The sequence below is a fragment of the Centropristis striata genome, chromosome 4 (assembly GCF_030273125.1).
Source record: "Centropristis striata isolate RG_2023a ecotype Rhode Island chromosome 4, C.striata_1.0, whole genome shotgun sequence".
In the NCBI taxonomy this organism is placed as follows: domain Eukaryota; kingdom Metazoa; phylum Chordata; class Actinopteri; order Perciformes; family Serranidae; genus Centropristis; species Centropristis striata.
The window spans coordinates 15,035,501-15,051,833 of record NC_081520.1 but is presented as its reverse complement, the minus strand read 5'-3'; the positions used below and the strand labels follow the sequence as shown (position 1 = coordinate 15,051,833).

Sequence of the window (16,333 nt, the reverse complement as noted above, 5' to 3'; positions counted from 1 at the left end):
GTTAATACTGCCACCAACTCCATTGCTTTTAAATATGGACGTTAGCTCAGGTAAACTAGATATGATTCATAGATTTGTTTTAACTGAACACTTCTCTGAGAAGTGATGAAAAATAAACAGTAGATACATTAAATCTGTTATCTTTTAATTATTTTAAATTCCTTCTCTTAATTTCCTTTTTTTATCGTTGTATGATTACCTTGTCCTGAATGGTAATCTTTTTTTTTAAGTCCAATGCCATTTATTTTTGTGGTTTTATTTTGTTGTTGTCAGTTAATTGTATTTGATATATTTTATTTATGTTGTACAGCACCTTGTAACTCGTTTTTGAAAGGTGCTATATTAATAAAGTAATTATTATTATTAATAATAATATTATTATTATTATAGGCTTGGTAGGAAAGTCATGCACAACCGATAAGATATTTAGATCAACTTCTGTTCCAACAGAGCCATTTGAAATACAAAAGGTCATTGTTTAATGTGAAGATACACTTTAAAATCAACAAGTTATATCTAAACACCAATAAACCAATAAAAACTTAAACATTGGTGAATGATGGGGAGTGTTGTGTCCAATTTCAATCCACTACGATCAGTCAGACAGCTTTCTCGGGTATTTTTATTTCTTTATTTCTATGGCACCTTTCAAAACCAGGGTTACAAGGTACTTTACAAAATACAATATCATTGAGGCAATACAACAGTTAAAACAAAAATAAAAGAAAATCAAAACAGTGAACAAGCATTAGATAAAATAATAGCAACACAAATTTAAATATGTGTAAAAACATAAGAATTATTGCACAAATGCCAGTCTGTACATGTGGGTTTTTAAAAGCTTTTTAAAATGATACACAGACTCAGCTGTTCTGATACTTAGGTGTGTTCGGTTAGAACAGGCAACTGGGCTGTTGAACGCCTTGGTGACTTTTATTTACTTTAAATCCTCAGTTAAAAAAATTACCAAAGAATGGATAATACTGCAGACACTAGAAGTCTGTGCTTACAAATGTTTAGTAAACATAGTGATATATGTGCCTAGCTGAAAACTGAATCAAAGTAATCAAATTAACTGATTATTCACTTTTTTAAAGATGTTCTTAAAGGAACACTCCACCGTTTTTTCATATTAAAACATGTTATTCGGTCAAGTAAGACGAGTTGATACAGACCTCTTGCGTCTCAATGCGTGCACTCAATCGCCCTGGCGTGCGGCGCCACTTGGCTAGCACTTAGCTTAGCCCCGTTCATTCATTAGGATCCAAAAAGATGGACAGTTAGAAGCGACCAAACTCCTCCACGTTTTCCCTATTTAAATACAGCTACGCGAGTAGTTAAACGACCAAGTATGGCGACACAAAATAAAACGTGGCGCTTTTCTAAGCGGATAAAAGGGATAACTATATTGTATGGCGGAATAGCACTTGGGAGCACTTCGACTCGGCGCAGTAATATCATCACTCCTGAGGGGAGAAGATTTTTCAGGAGTGATGATATTACTGCGCCGAGTCGAAGTGCTCCCAAGTGCTATTCCGCCATACATTATAGTATGTTTCGCTTCTAACTGTCCATCTGTTTGGATCCTAATGAATGAACGGGGCTAAGCTAAGTGCTAGCCAAGTGGCGCCGCACGCCAGGGCGATTGAGTGCACGCATTGAGACGCAAGAGGTCTGTATCAACTCGTCTTACTTGACCGAATAACATGTTTTAATATGAAAAAACCGTGGAGTGTTCCTTTAATGTATTGACAATTTGTTTGTAATTGTGGTATGGATAGATTGTTTTTAAATGATGGATTGTTGTTTGATTTGATGTGCTACCATTGATTTCTGTCCAGGGACTGCAGATGCAAATTAGCTTTCAGCCATGTCTGGTGCAATATATTTATTGTGCATTGTCCGAGTCAAATAAAACAACAAAGATAAATATAAATATGAGATTTATTTGATGTTAGACAGACAATAATTGCAGGCTTAAAAATCCACTAGGCTGGACCTGTGTTTTATAGAAGACAAGAATGGGAAAATCTAGGGAAAGGAATCACATCTTTTATGTTGTCAACACCCAGAATGCATTGCAAATATCTCTCAAATCCCAGTCCAAAGCCACCATGAGGGACGGAGCCAAAACGCCTCAAGTCCAGATACCTGCAAACAAATAAAAATGTCATTCAAATTCTGTGGGTGTATAAGAATGTTTCTTTTAAAATGTTGTTAATGTAAATATGTTTGTTTACCAGCTGTAGGTGTCTTCTAATCCAGCTCTGAAAAGGTACGATAATGAGAGCCTTTAGTCAAAACACAAACTCAAGACCTATAACAAATCCTCTCTGGCATCATTTCATGTGTCATCACTTTATGTGCAAATGACAAAACTGACTTTTTATTGGCAGACTCTCTTCTTTGCCAAATTAAGGGTAAGAAACTCAAAACAGGGCCTGTACATATTAAGGTTGGACAATTGATAAATTGAACAGCACACTGTGCTTATGCTGTCTTCTTAAAAATCTAAGTCAGTCAGTGTTTTCCACTGAAAAACTGTCAATTAAATCTGCAGTTACACCTAATTTTGTTTATTTGTTGCAATATATGTATTATGTAATTGATTGGTTATTTTTGTTTAAATAAAGGAATTAAATATATATTAATGTAGATATATTTGTGATTTAAATGTTAGTGTATCCTTGAGCTTTCCTACCAACAGAGATGGGCAACTGGAGGCCCGGGGGCCGGATACGGCCTGCACCCTCACTTGAAGTGGCCCTCAGTACAACTACATGCATTTGAGCATGAAATCTTAAAAGTGCAGTGTAAAAGTGCACAAAATTACTTCTTGCAATTAATGTTGGTCTGCTGTTCTTGCACTGAAAAAAAGAAATCACATTAAGTGGTTATTTTTTATTTGCTTCAAACCTTTTGTATTCCTATTTATACTGTTCTACATGCATTTGAGCATGAAATATGTTAAGTTACTGCACTGCAAACATATTTAAAATGTCAGTTTCATCATATCTGGTTAAGTGCACGGTCCTATATGTGGCCCTGTGGTAGTGTTGATGAAAAATTGTGGCCCCCTCCAGTATTTAAGTTGCCCATCCCTGCACTAACCTATCTGAAGTCTGGATTTTAACAGCTGAAATCCCTAACTTTCTGCACATGGTTGCTCTGTGAGGTGGCAAGAGTGCAGAAAAGATACCCGAGTTGTGAATGGTTGCACACAAAACTGATTTTTTAACTACTGGGACACTACTGGGATTATGCTTGATCTCATGGAATTAAATCCAAAGACAATTAAAGCAACTAAGCAGATATTGACAATTGTTGTCTAAATATATTAGCATGGGCATCCCACTACCCCTGCAGTTTGTGTTCTTACTCTTGGAGCCGAGCCCTCAGCAGATCCAGCCTCTCCTCCCTCAGCGAGCCCCCACAGAGCTCTCCAACTCCTGGCACAAGAAGGTCCACTGCAGCTGCCTGCACACAAGCGACAGTCGGAGTCAGGGCAGATATGCAAATTGCAGCAATAACCCAACTGACATTATAAGGATGGAACCGAGTGGTTAAATCATTGATTCACAGTGCATTTTTGACAGTGTAACGGCGTCTTACTGTATGCTCAGGGTGATCCTGGTTGTCTCTTGCATAAAAAGGCTTAAGATCATAAGGATAATCAGTGACAAAGACAGGAATGTTGCCGCAATGTTTCACCAGGTACTTCTCGTGTTCTGTCTGAAGGTCACAGCCCCACTGTAGAAGAGAAGAGCTAAGGTTAATGTGGAGCTCTGGGGAATGGTAGTGTTAGCAGCAAACATACAGCAGAGGAAGATATCCAGTCTGCTCTATCAAGGTGAAATAAAACATCTGCACTTACGTCTGTTGGGAAGGCAAATTTCTGAGAGCTGCGGTTCAGGATGTCTATAGCCTCACTGTAGGTAATCCTAAAAGTAGATTGAGACAGCATCAATTATTCAAGCCCTTCAAAATCTTGACTTTATTCCTCAGCTGATGAAATTTTATATGCTACATTTAGAGAAAAATAGAGACTTACACAGGGAATCTCTTCTTCAGCATAGATTCTACAGTGTCCTTGGGGTGTATGGATGCAAGAGAAAAACAATGCAAGTTGAGATAATAATGAAGTCAGATGCAGTTGTGGCTTGTTGGTATAAGGAGTCAGGTTATGTACCCAAGTTAAATAAGTGTCCTTCAGGACTCACCCTGTGTCCAGGAGTCACATGCTTGTGAAACAAATCCACATCCTCCACACAGTGAGCCAAGACATGCTCCGTGGCCGATCTGAACATGTCCTCCATGACCTAAGGAGCGGGGCCCAGTTTAATAATTAAAGCTTTTCTGGGCAACTGTGCATAAGGGCAGTTTTAAAAGTCACAAAAGTCAGGCGTAAAATGTGAACTTCAGTGCAAAGAAATTGATGTGATGTGACATCAGTTCATTTCATCCAAGTTGTTTAACACGGCGGGTAAAAAGAGGAGAAGTCATGGGGTCCCATGTCATTGGGGCACAACACATGCAGTGTAACTGGAGCTGTGATGTTGGAGGGTTGCAGCAGACGGCGCTAAAAACAAAGGGATGCTTTCCACTTAGGGAGGACTGCAATGTGTTGTACCTCAATGATGTGACACCATTTGATGTTCAACCCATTTTGGCCTAAAACACCTGGAAAAAATGGCTGTGAAACCTATGAGAGATTTTAAATAACCCCCTAAAACCTGAATTTTTTTCTGGAAATTCAACAGAAGTGTCAACGCTTCCTACTAAATAATAGATTTCAAAGTTGATTTCAAAGTTCTGGAAAAGTCCCATGTTGCAAATGCGACACTCCCCCATGTATTCTGATGCATTTCATTGGCCAAGAGACCGAAAATACTACAAAACGACGTATCCGCTTTCCCGGCTTTAATGGGTTAAAGAGTTAGCCAGTCTGTGATGACAGCTTTTTATCAAAGCGTACCAGACAATGTGTCTTCCTCTGTGGGCAAAATTATCTCCCCAAAAAGTTTGTAACGCAACTTTGAGTGAAAATAAAGACGACAAATTCATAAAACCTTCTGTTCATATAATACAACAGAATCCGTGTATCATTTGTTCTTTCCATTTTCAATTGGCAATCAAAAATCAAATAATGAAAAATTGACAGGTTATTTTGTTATTTGTTAAAATAAAACAAAAAATGAAAAACATGCTTGTTTTTTCATATTTCAATATTATGCTCAGATCAAAAATATGAAATGGAAAAACGGGCACCAGGAATTTATTTGATTTTAATATTTAATTGGTCGGGTTTACGTGACCCGGAAGTTTGACTGCGGTCAAGTGAGCCGTCATTTGCTTCTCCGTAGTCAAACCAGCCGTCCCTATATTATAATAATAATAATAATAATAATAATAATATATAATGTAGTGTGCCCGTATTGTGATATTTATGGTAAATTCATTGAAACTGCTCAGAGCGAGCTGACATTTTAATGTCATTCTTTATCACTTTTTTAAAGTATTATCTTTACATAAACACACCACGTGAAATAATTAAATTGCGTGGCGCCGAAAATGTATTTTATGTGTCGACGTGCGGTTTTCAGTTTTTCAGAATAAAGTGTTACTCAACCAGGCCAAAAACCAGATAAATATGGAAATAAGATTAATTGCATGATATTCACCAAACTGTTCACTGTGGATTTTTTTTTAAGTAAAACACCTTTCATGGCATGCTAAAATGAATATAAAACTGTGGCTTTTAGAAAGAAAGAAGAAATACATCTATTGTATGCACATAAACATGTTGAGTGAAAAGCAGTAAAGAGGCTACAACATGTTAACTAATGTGCTACTTTGATTTATAGTAAAGAGCAACATTGCATTTAAAGGACATGGCATGGTGTACCTTGGTGAGATCCTCTAAGGACTGTGTGAAGGAGACCTCAGCCTCCACCATGTGAAATTCAGCCAGGTGGCGTCTGCTTTGGGAGTTCTCTGCACGAAAGGTTGGCCCAAATGTGTAGACTCTAGAAAAAGCCCTGGAAGTGTACGAGAGAAAGGGAATAATTAGAAATGTTCTTCAGTCTATACGCATGTCTCTCTTAGACAGATGGAGTGCACTCTTGGAAAAATACCTTTTGTAATAAATATCTAATGTCTACCAGGTTATAATAGTTTTGGATTTTCATTAGTTTTTAATTTTGTTGTGATTTTTCGTTCTCAAATTCAGTTCGTTTTGGAGTGAGTTTGCTAGTTTTAATTAGTTTTAATTATCTGGAAAACCCTTAGTTTTAGTTTAGTTTTGATTAGTTTTAGTGTTTTAGTTTTTTTGAAATGGGGTATTTGTTGACCTGTTGCGAGATTGCAAAATGTCACAATAAATGTTTCCTTTATTTCCTTTTTCTTATCCATCTCAGCCCCAAAACGTTTTTTAACTCATAAAACCAGATAGATGGAATAGGTTCCATATCAACCAAAAAAGGTTTACGTATGAAAAAAGTTGACAAAGACAAAAACGAAGGACATTTTCACTATAATTTTAGTTAGTTTTGTAACCACACAATACAGTTTCAGTTAATCGTTTTTTTAAAAACTCTTGTTTTTATTTTCATTTCAGTTAACGAAAATGTTTTTTCAATTCTAGTTTTCTTTATTTCGTTAACTAAAATAACCTTGCCACTTATGCTACAAATATGGAGCAAAAATGATTTATTTTTTCTTTATTTTTACTATTACTACCAAGTGTGTTTAATTTCCCATCTTCCATCTTCTTTATTACTTTTATGTAGATTTAAAAAAATGTGCAGATGATCACTAGAAGATAGATTCATATAGTGTATCTCACCCTGACATGATCTCCAAATGAAGCTGACCAGAGACAGTCAAGAAGGCCGGGACGGAGAAAAAGTTCTCATCTTCATTGATATCCGGGCCGGATGGCTGTGGTAAATAACAAACGTTTTTAAGTTTCAAACAATGTTATTAATACTTCTTTCACATCAGAGCTTTGATGAAAATTAAACACTTCAGGTGACACAACATAACATAAACAAATCTGTAGTAACTCACCTCCACCTGAAAGAGCTCCCCTGCCCCTTCACAGTCATTTGAGGTGATCACTGGAGTGTGAATCTGCACAAAGCCATTTTCCTAGAAAATAAATATATAAATACATACAAAAGGTCTTGCACTGCATTCTATTAAAACTCCTCTATTGATGTTCTCACCTTGAAATATGAGTGAATTGCTGTAGTGGCCTCACTTCGTATTCTCAACAGGGAGCTAAAGGCATTTGTTCTACACCTGAGATGAGGAAACTGGCGAATGTACTCAAGGCTGTGTCTGTCTTTGATTTTAAAGGGGAAATCCTGAAAGAAGAAAACAAAGCAACAATATTCATTTGCATTATCACATACAAAGTTATTATATAGAGCAGGGATGGGCAACTTAAATGCTGGAGGGGGCCACAATTTTTCATCGACACTACCAAAAAGGCCACATATAGGACCGTGCACTTAACCAGATATGATGAAACTGCAATTTTATATATGCTTACAGTACAGTAATTTAACATATTTCATGCTCAAATGCATGTATAACAGTATGAATAGGATTACAAAAGGTTTGAAGCAAATAAAAAATAACCACTTACTGTGATTTCTTTTTTTTAGTGCAAGAACAGCAGACCAACATTAATTGCAAGAAGTAATTTTCTGCATTTTTACAATGCCCTTTAAGATTTCATGCTCAAATGCATGTAGTTGTACTGAGGGCCACTTCAAGTGTTGCAGCTGCAGTGGCTTAACTGTAGGGGTCCACAAGGGTCTTCGTATAAACAATCTTCCTATCCTGTGAGACCGCTTTTTCTTTTCCTTTATCTATTTTTTTTAATCTATTTATTGGTATCTGTTTGTATGTTATGCTATGGTGTTTGTATGTTGTGTCTGGACTCTTAATTTTACTGTACAAGTATTGCTTCATGTTGTCTTGTGATACATGTTTGTCAGTGTCTATGATTGTATATGTATTGTGACTGTATTGACTGTTGTTGTTGTTGTTGTTGTTGTTGTTTTTGTTTTGTTGATGATCTCGGAGAATGGACAATTGGATTTAATGTTTGGACTCCAGGAATAATAGCTATGCTAATGTGCTGGTGCTAATGGAGATCCAATAAATAAATAAATAAATAAATAAATAAAGTAAGCCTCCAGTTGCCCATCCCTGGTATAGATAACTATGACTAGTTTCCTTACCAAAGGGTTACATTCTCCAACTACATGGATTTGCTCTGCTTCCAGTTCAACTGGCTGTTTGTGATGCGGACTTTTCTTCAGAGTACCTGTGACTTCTACTGCACTACCAAAAGTGAGCAACCTGAATGTGAGGTGGGGAAAAAAAGAGTGAAAGACAGTCAGTGTATTTTGAGCGTCTGCAACCTTCATACCCAAAGCTGTGTTGTCACGGATTATGTAGAGGAAATAAAACTGAAGTGCTTACGGATCAGTCAGCTCCGAACTGGCGACAACCTGCAATGACTGCAAAGAGCTTCCGTCATTCACATGGAGGAAGAGATTTGCCTTCTGAGGCCTAACAGAGCGAACCCATCCCTACAACAGAAGAAAACATAAATAAATCAGACTACAGTTAGCTGTGTTGCTGGGTTTTTTTTTTTATAAGTAATATCTCTTTTTTGTTTGCATGTAATGTTCATAAATATTCCTAAATAAAATTGGTAATTTATGAATTTCACTTTGCCTTTTTCAGACATATTGGTATCGGCATATATGTGGTCGGATATGCACTTATATAAAACTTTTTTTTTTACAGAACATCGCATGCAGAAAATTATGCTTAATATGTTTCAGAAGGATGTTTCCTCTATCATTTTCATCATCATATGCTTTAAGAAAGCTATTTGTTTTATGAAAGCAGTCTTTTGAGTACCTTTGCATAGTCATACCAGTGCAAATTCAGTGTAAAATCAACATAGAAAAGTCTATTTTCATTCCAGCTCAAAGGTTAATATTATTAACACTTATTTTGAAGGTGTCTACAAAAGAGTGACATGAGCATGTCATAAACATGTCATGGGATGTGTCATGAACATTAATGACACTTTGAAGTAACATTAATGCTCATGATACTTGTCATGTCATGTTTCTGACAGGCTTGTGTGACTCTTATGTAGACACCTTCAAAATAAAGTGTTACCATATCTTGCTTAAGTCACAAAGGCATGTTCAAAAAATTGCCTAAGTCATTAATTTATCTTAAGTTACATAATTTACACACAGTGTTATTACTATGACAATAGCCATCCTTTGTTACATCCTTTTTGAGTGAAATTATCAATAAATGTCATATGTTACACTTTTGGTGAAGTTTTTGTGTTTCCTGCAAAACTTGAAAAAATGACTTAGGCGATTATTTTAACAGGGTGACAATATTTGACTTTGACTGAACATTTTCTCTTATCGGGATATATATCGTATATCGATATTCAGCCTAAATATATTGGGATGTGAGTTTTGGTCCATAACGCCCAGCCCTAGATGAGAGGCAATATTACAGTTTAAAGGTCCTATATTTTAGTAAGTAACATTTAGTTATTAGGTAACATTTCCATGTTTTCAGTATTATGCAGGTTTAGGTTCTATATAAGTACTTTTAAAATGATTAGCAGAGAAATGCACAAAACCTGTATTCAGAAACGGTGCCTTTAAACAAGCCGCCAGGACTTCAGTAAGGTTGTGATGTCACAACTACGATATTTATTTATAGGTAGAAAGTGCCACTGTTCTGCCATTGCAGTCATACTCCAACTGCAGTGACGCTGGGGACACAGAGTGCAGGTACAGATGCAGAAGACCTGGAAACACTGACCAATCAGAGAAGGCTGGGCTTTTTCCAAAAGTGAGGTTTAAAGAGACAGTCACTAAAACGGAGCGTTCCGGACAGAAGGTGAATACAGGTATGTTCAGACGGACAGTATGAGAAAAACAAAGTGTTTTGTGAAGACTAAAGCATGTAAACATGTTATAGTAGAAGCCTACAATACAAGTATGAATCTGAAAAAAAAAGCATCATTTAACATACGGTAGCTGATCTGTTCATTGAATACAATACAATACCGTCAGTCTGGGTGTAGCTATAATAAGCAGCAGGATAGTTGTTAGCACAAATTAGCAGAAAATACCAAGTGATACAGGAAGGTGTGAAAGTTACCTGGACTTTGACATTCGCTCCCAACTCAGCACCTGAAACAGCTTCAGATACTCTTAGTTTCACTGGAGTCCTCTTACAATAATGTCGAATACCCAACAGTATTCCCCGAGATACTGAAGTGGTTGTTGCAGAAGAAAGCGCTTTAGCTGCAGCCACAAACATCGTGACAAACGAGACACAAAATCCCGCTAAAAGATACAACCTGAAGATACAATAAACAGCATATTCAACGGTGTTTTTGTATGATGTATCCCGTTTTAGATTTGACTTGACTTTCACGTTGTATCACTTCTCCGACACTTCCTGTTTGGGTCTCTCATCATTGGTCGAATTTAGTCAGATGGATTAAGCTTATCCAATCAGATGTCGGTATTTTACAGCATTGCTGCAGGGAGTTGTAGTTTTCTTTTTCTGTAGTTTTTTTTATGCGAAACTGCACATGGATGTTAGAAAAGTTTAAAGTGATTATTTCACTTTACAATTTTTGTTGTTATTTTCTAAATGTTTTTTTTTTTTACGAGACTTATGAAATGTTTAATAAAAGTAAGAAAATAACAGTTTCTGTTTCACAAATGTGAGCATTTTCTGCATTTTTGTTACTAAAACATGAAGAGTTTTTCCAAGTGTTGGTATAACAAAACAAGCTATTTTCACATGGAGTTCAAGTATTTTATGTCATTTTAGAGGCTCAATTCATCATTTAATTGTTAAAGTAATTGACTGATGAATCAATAATGGAGATGTTGTATATTTACACATACATTCTTGATGAGCAATCTTTTTTTTTTTTAAATATGTATTATGTTTTATTTATTATACTGCTTTTATCTTGCTATTATCTTTTGTCATTTTTGTATTGCTGCTAGTCACATTACCAAAAAAAAGTGGCCAACGTCTCATTGTAATGCCTGCAATGACAATAAAGTGTCTTATGTCTTGTGTCTTCATCAGTGGCGGTTCTAGACCAATTTTACTGTGGGGGCCAATGAGGGGCCAGTGTTTAATCAGAGGGGCACACTAGCACATGAAAGAATGGCAAAGATGATATTTAAGCATTCAAAATCTTTGAATGTCTTGAAAAAGACACAAAATGACCCAAAAAAATACACATAATGAGAAGACAGAATAACCAAAAAAAACCCACAGAAGACATAAAAATGACAAAAAAGACACAAAATGACAAAAAAAAGACAAAATAACTAAAACAGACACAAAAAAGAAACATAAATGACACCAATGACAAAAAAAGACACAAAATGACCAAAAAAAGACACAAAATAACTAAAAAAGACAAAACAGCAGACACAAAATTACCAAAAAAAAAGACACAAATGTCCAAAAAAGACACAAAATGACTTACAAAGACATGTAAAGACAAAAATGGACAAAATAGCCCTTTAAGACTCCATAGAGTTAAACTATTATACAATGTACACATTCTGGGTTTCTTTTGTGTACAATGAGATATTGTTTGAACAAAAAATAGGTTAGAATTGTTCCATTGTTCAATTTATAACAAAATTGATCATTTTATTATTAATTTGACACAGGGGCCACAGCAGGGGCCAAAGGCTTCTTTACAGGGGCAGTGGCCCCTGGAGGCCCCTGTGTAGAACCGCCACTGGTCTTCATTGATTTGTGCAGTGTTTCTTGCAGAGCAATCTGCAGAATTTTGCTATCAAAAATGAGGTTTAGACAAGAATAATTGAAAAACCAAAAAGAAAATCAACAACAAAAACACACATACTTCTTCTTATTATGAGAATTATGGAGGGAAAAGCAGTATGCAGATAATGAAATGAATTAAAGACAAAGAAACTACAAGCTTAAAATCGTTTGAAATTTCTCATTACTGAGTTTTCCTTTGACTGAATAAAACTGTAGGACAAATACATGAAAGAACACAAAAATAAAATGTTAAAAATTCCTGTTCTCTGCTATGTAAGAGGCCTATATATTTTCATGTTCCAGCCTCTTCTATCAGCAGCCTGTAGTAAAAGTGTAAAAGTGATGACGTTTTTGTAAGGCAAGCAAAGTTTCTTGGTTTGGAATTGTGACTAAATTCCTGATGCATCCTCAAACCTCTCTGACCAAAAATATATCACAAAAGAGCATCAACCAAATCTTCATACAGTGTAAAATATAAACTATATTTTCAACACTATAGTGTAACACACGTGGATTGATTCAATGGTGTAATGAAGCAAGCAGAACAGCTTTGACAACCACATGAAAATCCTCTTTAATCTTACATGATGTATCTGCCGTCAGTGTGAGGTCCATTTGTGCGTAAACCTCGTTAATCCAATACCCACAACGACACTGGGTCTATTCCCACCATTTGCTGCTGGAGTAAATCAGATCATGCCAGCAATGTAATAAGATGCCATGGACAATTATTCACCTGGTCTCGCCTGTCAGCTCTGGAGCCCCTGGTCTGGGCCTGCCAGCAAACACTGAGCTGGGTGTCTCCACCTCCGGCTGCTTATGACACATCATCATTAAAACCAACATGATGCATTTGAAAAGTCAGCAGGGTCATTGATATTAATTATCTCCAGCATGGATGGAGCAATTATGCACATGGTCTCATCTTAATGGGGAGCAGAACAGATTTATTTTCCGATTCATTGACAGAGAGTGCAAAAAATAATGGTTGATTTGTTAAGGTCATATTCTCTGTATTATGTGCTTTCGTGTCATTAGAGAATAGTTGAAACATTGTGACTATGACCTATTAGATGGCCTATTGAGACCACCAATCAGAAGGTTATTTTTTTAACTTGTTGCCAGGAAACACAACGATTTGACAACTAAAAAAAGACACAAAAAACACTTTCAGGGAAGCATCAACACTTATTCATATATTATTAGAGAAATGTCTTGCAGCTATCTGCTTTCCCTCCCTTCATATACATAATTTGCAATATCTTACTCTACCACAAGGTAGTGCTGTAGCTCTATGACACTTTCAACTCCCTCCAAATCCCCACCTACTGCAGATTTATTAATTTACCTCTGAGTTGCCTCCAATATATTATTCATTTGCAGCTCCAAGGTCTACTGAAATGGAAACAAGCTGGCATTGTTATATTCTCTCTGCAGTTCTATCAAGAATAATGCAAAGGACCTGGCTGCTTTTCAGTGGCAGCAAATAGTCTAACGCAACAGTAAATTCAAGTTGCACCCAGGAACTGTTTTCTATGCATCAATAGGAACAGCAAGGTTGAGATTCCAAACAGTGTTTATCTGTAACTTATGTAATTTCCCCTTTTTTTGCAGGCTTGACACATTCCGTGACAAGCTGCACGTGGGAGTGATGCTTGATGGCGTGTCGCGTGTATTTATATTTCCACAGACACACATCCTCCCCCACAAACCACAAGGCAATGTATGCATGAAACAAGGTGAAAACAGTGTGCTCTGCTGTCTGTATAAGATTGCTGCACGACTTAGAAAAACACCCCAAAGTAAAGTGTTATCCTGCTTACACTCTCCATATAATAAATCAAGAAGAAAAGTCAAATGATGCTTCCAGTGGGAGACATAGCTCTCTGTTCCTGAAGCCTCTACAGGTAGAGGAGTTGTTTGGCAGTGGCCTGACAACCTTATTTGGGCTTAACAACTTGTTAAAATCAATACACGATTAGTCAGCAAAACAAAGGATTTTGCTGTAAAAGCTTGGATCTCAGGAGGATCACTGAACTTAAAGGGCAAGTGCATCCTTTGCTCCCAGCAGGCCTGCCCGTCAACCGACAGCATATCGACAGCATCTCCTGGCCCGTCCACCAGCCTTCATCAGCTCCTCCAAATATTCTGCATTCTCAAATGGAAGGGGGCATTGATTTTATGTAACATGGCTCGTTAAGTGCTGATTAGACCATTATAGTGATGTGATTTCAGGGAATGGGTTTGGGTGACAGGCGGCCAAACACAAATCAAAAGGAACTAACAACCCTTACTGAAAGAGATTTGGACTGCTGCACTGCTTCACCTACGACTCTCCAGTTACTACCAGAATACTGTGTTTGTGTCGGTTCATGTCTAATGGACCAGCTTCAGAAGTCTGCAGTTTACAGAAAATAACCATTAACAGCGTTCAAGACATTCACTGTTTGGAAATGATGGGTTGGCCAACACGATTGATTTGTTTCTTGTTAATTTTCCAAATAGCCAACATCTATTTCATAATTGATTAACGCATTTATAAAGCAAAAACTAGCAAACAGTTTCTGTTTCTCAAATGTGAGCATTTTCTGCATTTTTTGTTACTAAAATATTGTAAAATGAAGAGTTTTTCAAGTATAACAAAACAAGCTATTTTCACATGGAGTTCAGGTATTTTATGTCATTTTAGAGGCTCAATTCATCATTTAATTGTTAAAGTAATTGACTGATGAATCAATAATGGAGATGTTGTATATTTACACATACATTCTTGATGAGCAATCTTTTTTTTTTTAAATGTATTATGTTTTATTTATTATGCTGCTTTTATCTTGCTACCTTGTTCCTTATTTTTTTTTGTCATTTTTGTATTGCTGCTAGTCAAATTACCCCCCAAAAAAGTGGCCAATGTCTTAATATAATGCCTGCAATGACAATAAAGTGTCTTATGTCTTGTGTCTAAGTTGATTTGTGCAGTGTTTCATGCAGAGCAATCTGCAGAACTTTGCTATCAAAATTGAAAATGAGGTTTAGACAAGAATAACTGAAGAAACAACAACAAAACCAAACAGAAAATCAACAACAAGCACACCTATACTTCTTAAATTGCTATATAGCTAATTCTGAGCCGAGCTTGGCGAGTTACTGTAGAGCTGAGCAGAGTCTTCATTCTGCACTCAAGCTTTCATTTAATTCAGGGACTCTCTGGCTGAAGGTTCATACAATCTAGTTACATCTCTGATTACACTATTGTTCTCAGACTGCAGTGTGTCACTGACTTACATCAATGCTTTATGAGATATTGTTACACTGACTCACAGGAGAACTATAAAAATCTGTACCCAACATTCATGAAGAGTATATGTGTGTATTTTAGGAAGGTGGTGATTACGGCACATCAGGTTAACCTACGTTTTGATTTAACTGATCACAACTTCAGATCTAAATATAGAACGCTGACAGATTTGGGGTATTTTTTCATGCGTCAGTTTTGCAATGAAAGGAAATTCCCCTTGTGCTGAGGAGATAGAGCAGTGTCATTAGGAGCATTAACAATATCACAGCTTCAACCTTAAAAATGTCACAACAGTTTGAACCTTTTCTTTTCTTCAACTGGAGGCAGTCAAAGACAAGACTCTCCTGAGATGCCTAAGAATAGATGATGAGAAATGGAAAAGCAGAGACTAAATTTTACCTCATCACAAAGTATTACTCTCATCCGCACACACATACACACACACACACACACACACACACACACAGGCCACAGTTAACTGAAACAATTCATTCTCGTGCACTTTGCTCTTTAATGCAGCGTCACTTGTCAGTGGCGGCTTTAGGAGGATACAGTGTGGGCTCTGCTTCATTTCCCCAGGTTCTTTAATTTAACTTCCAATAAGGATAGAGCTCCCTTAACCTAATTTACAGAATAATTTGCGCAAATGATCCTAAATGCTAACTCTTGATGGGATGCAGGGATTCTAGTAATATCTAGGTCACACCAGATAAATCTGGAATTTTTTTTCTACCTTGTGAGTACAATACGAGGATACTTACATAGTACATCAAGCAATAGTTACATAACTGCCTAACAGTGTTGTCATAATGACATATCACAATCATAGTACTGGCAATTATCTGTAGAAAAAACCTTAAAGCGGAAGAAGTATTTATCTTTACCGGTAACACTTTACAATAACCAACTAAGTGATGTTTATAGATGGTTTATAGACCAATTATTAACCATTTACAAAGTGCTATACATATTTAATCGTTAAATGTTTTAAACCAATTTCTTAAAGGTATATGAATAATTTCAAAATCATTCACATACTTAATATGGTGTTAAAAATGTTAAAATGAGTGCAACTAACACTATTAATAAACTATTTATTACAATTTAATTGTTTGTTATTGGTAAAGTAACTATAAACTTACATTA

At 36.3% G+C, this 16,333-nt stretch overlaps 1 protein-coding gene across 2 annotated transcripts; it reads right to left on the bottom strand.

Annotated features, from left to right (window-relative positions):
* Window positions 1–1,733: 1,733 nt before the first annotated feature.
* Window positions 1,734–10,505, bottom strand: nars2 (asparaginyl-tRNA synthetase 2, mitochondrial). Of its 2 annotated transcripts, none has more exons than XM_059331883.1 (14): window positions 10,225–10,505; window positions 8,497–8,606; window positions 8,253–8,373; window positions 7,227–7,367; window positions 7,069–7,131; window positions 6,845–6,939; window positions 5,906–6,038; window positions 4,221–4,319; window positions 4,052–4,089; window positions 3,875–3,941; window positions 3,613–3,750; window positions 3,380–3,477; window positions 2,241–2,267; window positions 1,734–2,151 (listed from the first exon to the last, which is right to left on the bottom strand). In XM_059331883.1, exons 1-14 carry the CDS (start codon window positions 10,384–10,386, stop codon window positions 2,007–2,009), a joined length of 1,437 nt encoding a protein of 478 aa, XP_059187866.1. In that variant the 5' UTR covers window positions 10,387–10,505; the 3' UTR covers window positions 1,734–2,006. The 2 variants fall into 2 exon arrangements, with proteins under 2 accessions (XP_059187866.1, XP_059187865.1); XM_059331882.1 differs by having other exon boundaries at window positions 7,069–7,149; window positions 10,225–10,504.
* Between the last annotated feature and the right edge of the window lie 5,828 nt (window positions 10,506–16,333).

Excerpts from the sequence above, each read along its gene's own strand:
- nars2 (XM_059331882.1), bottom strand. The coding sequence starts at position 10,386 with ATGTTTGTGGCTGCAGCTAAAGCGCTTTCTTCTGCAACAACCACTTCA. Across the intron at positions 6,039-6,844 it reads CATTTGGAGATCATGTCAGG|GGCTTTTTCTAGAGTCTACA; the intron begins GTGAGATACACT and ends GTACACTTCCAG. Across the intron at positions 3,942-4,051 it reads CTGAAGAAGAGATTCCCTGT|GATTACCTACAGTGAGGCTA; the intron begins GTAAGTCTCTAT and ends ATCTACTTTTAG.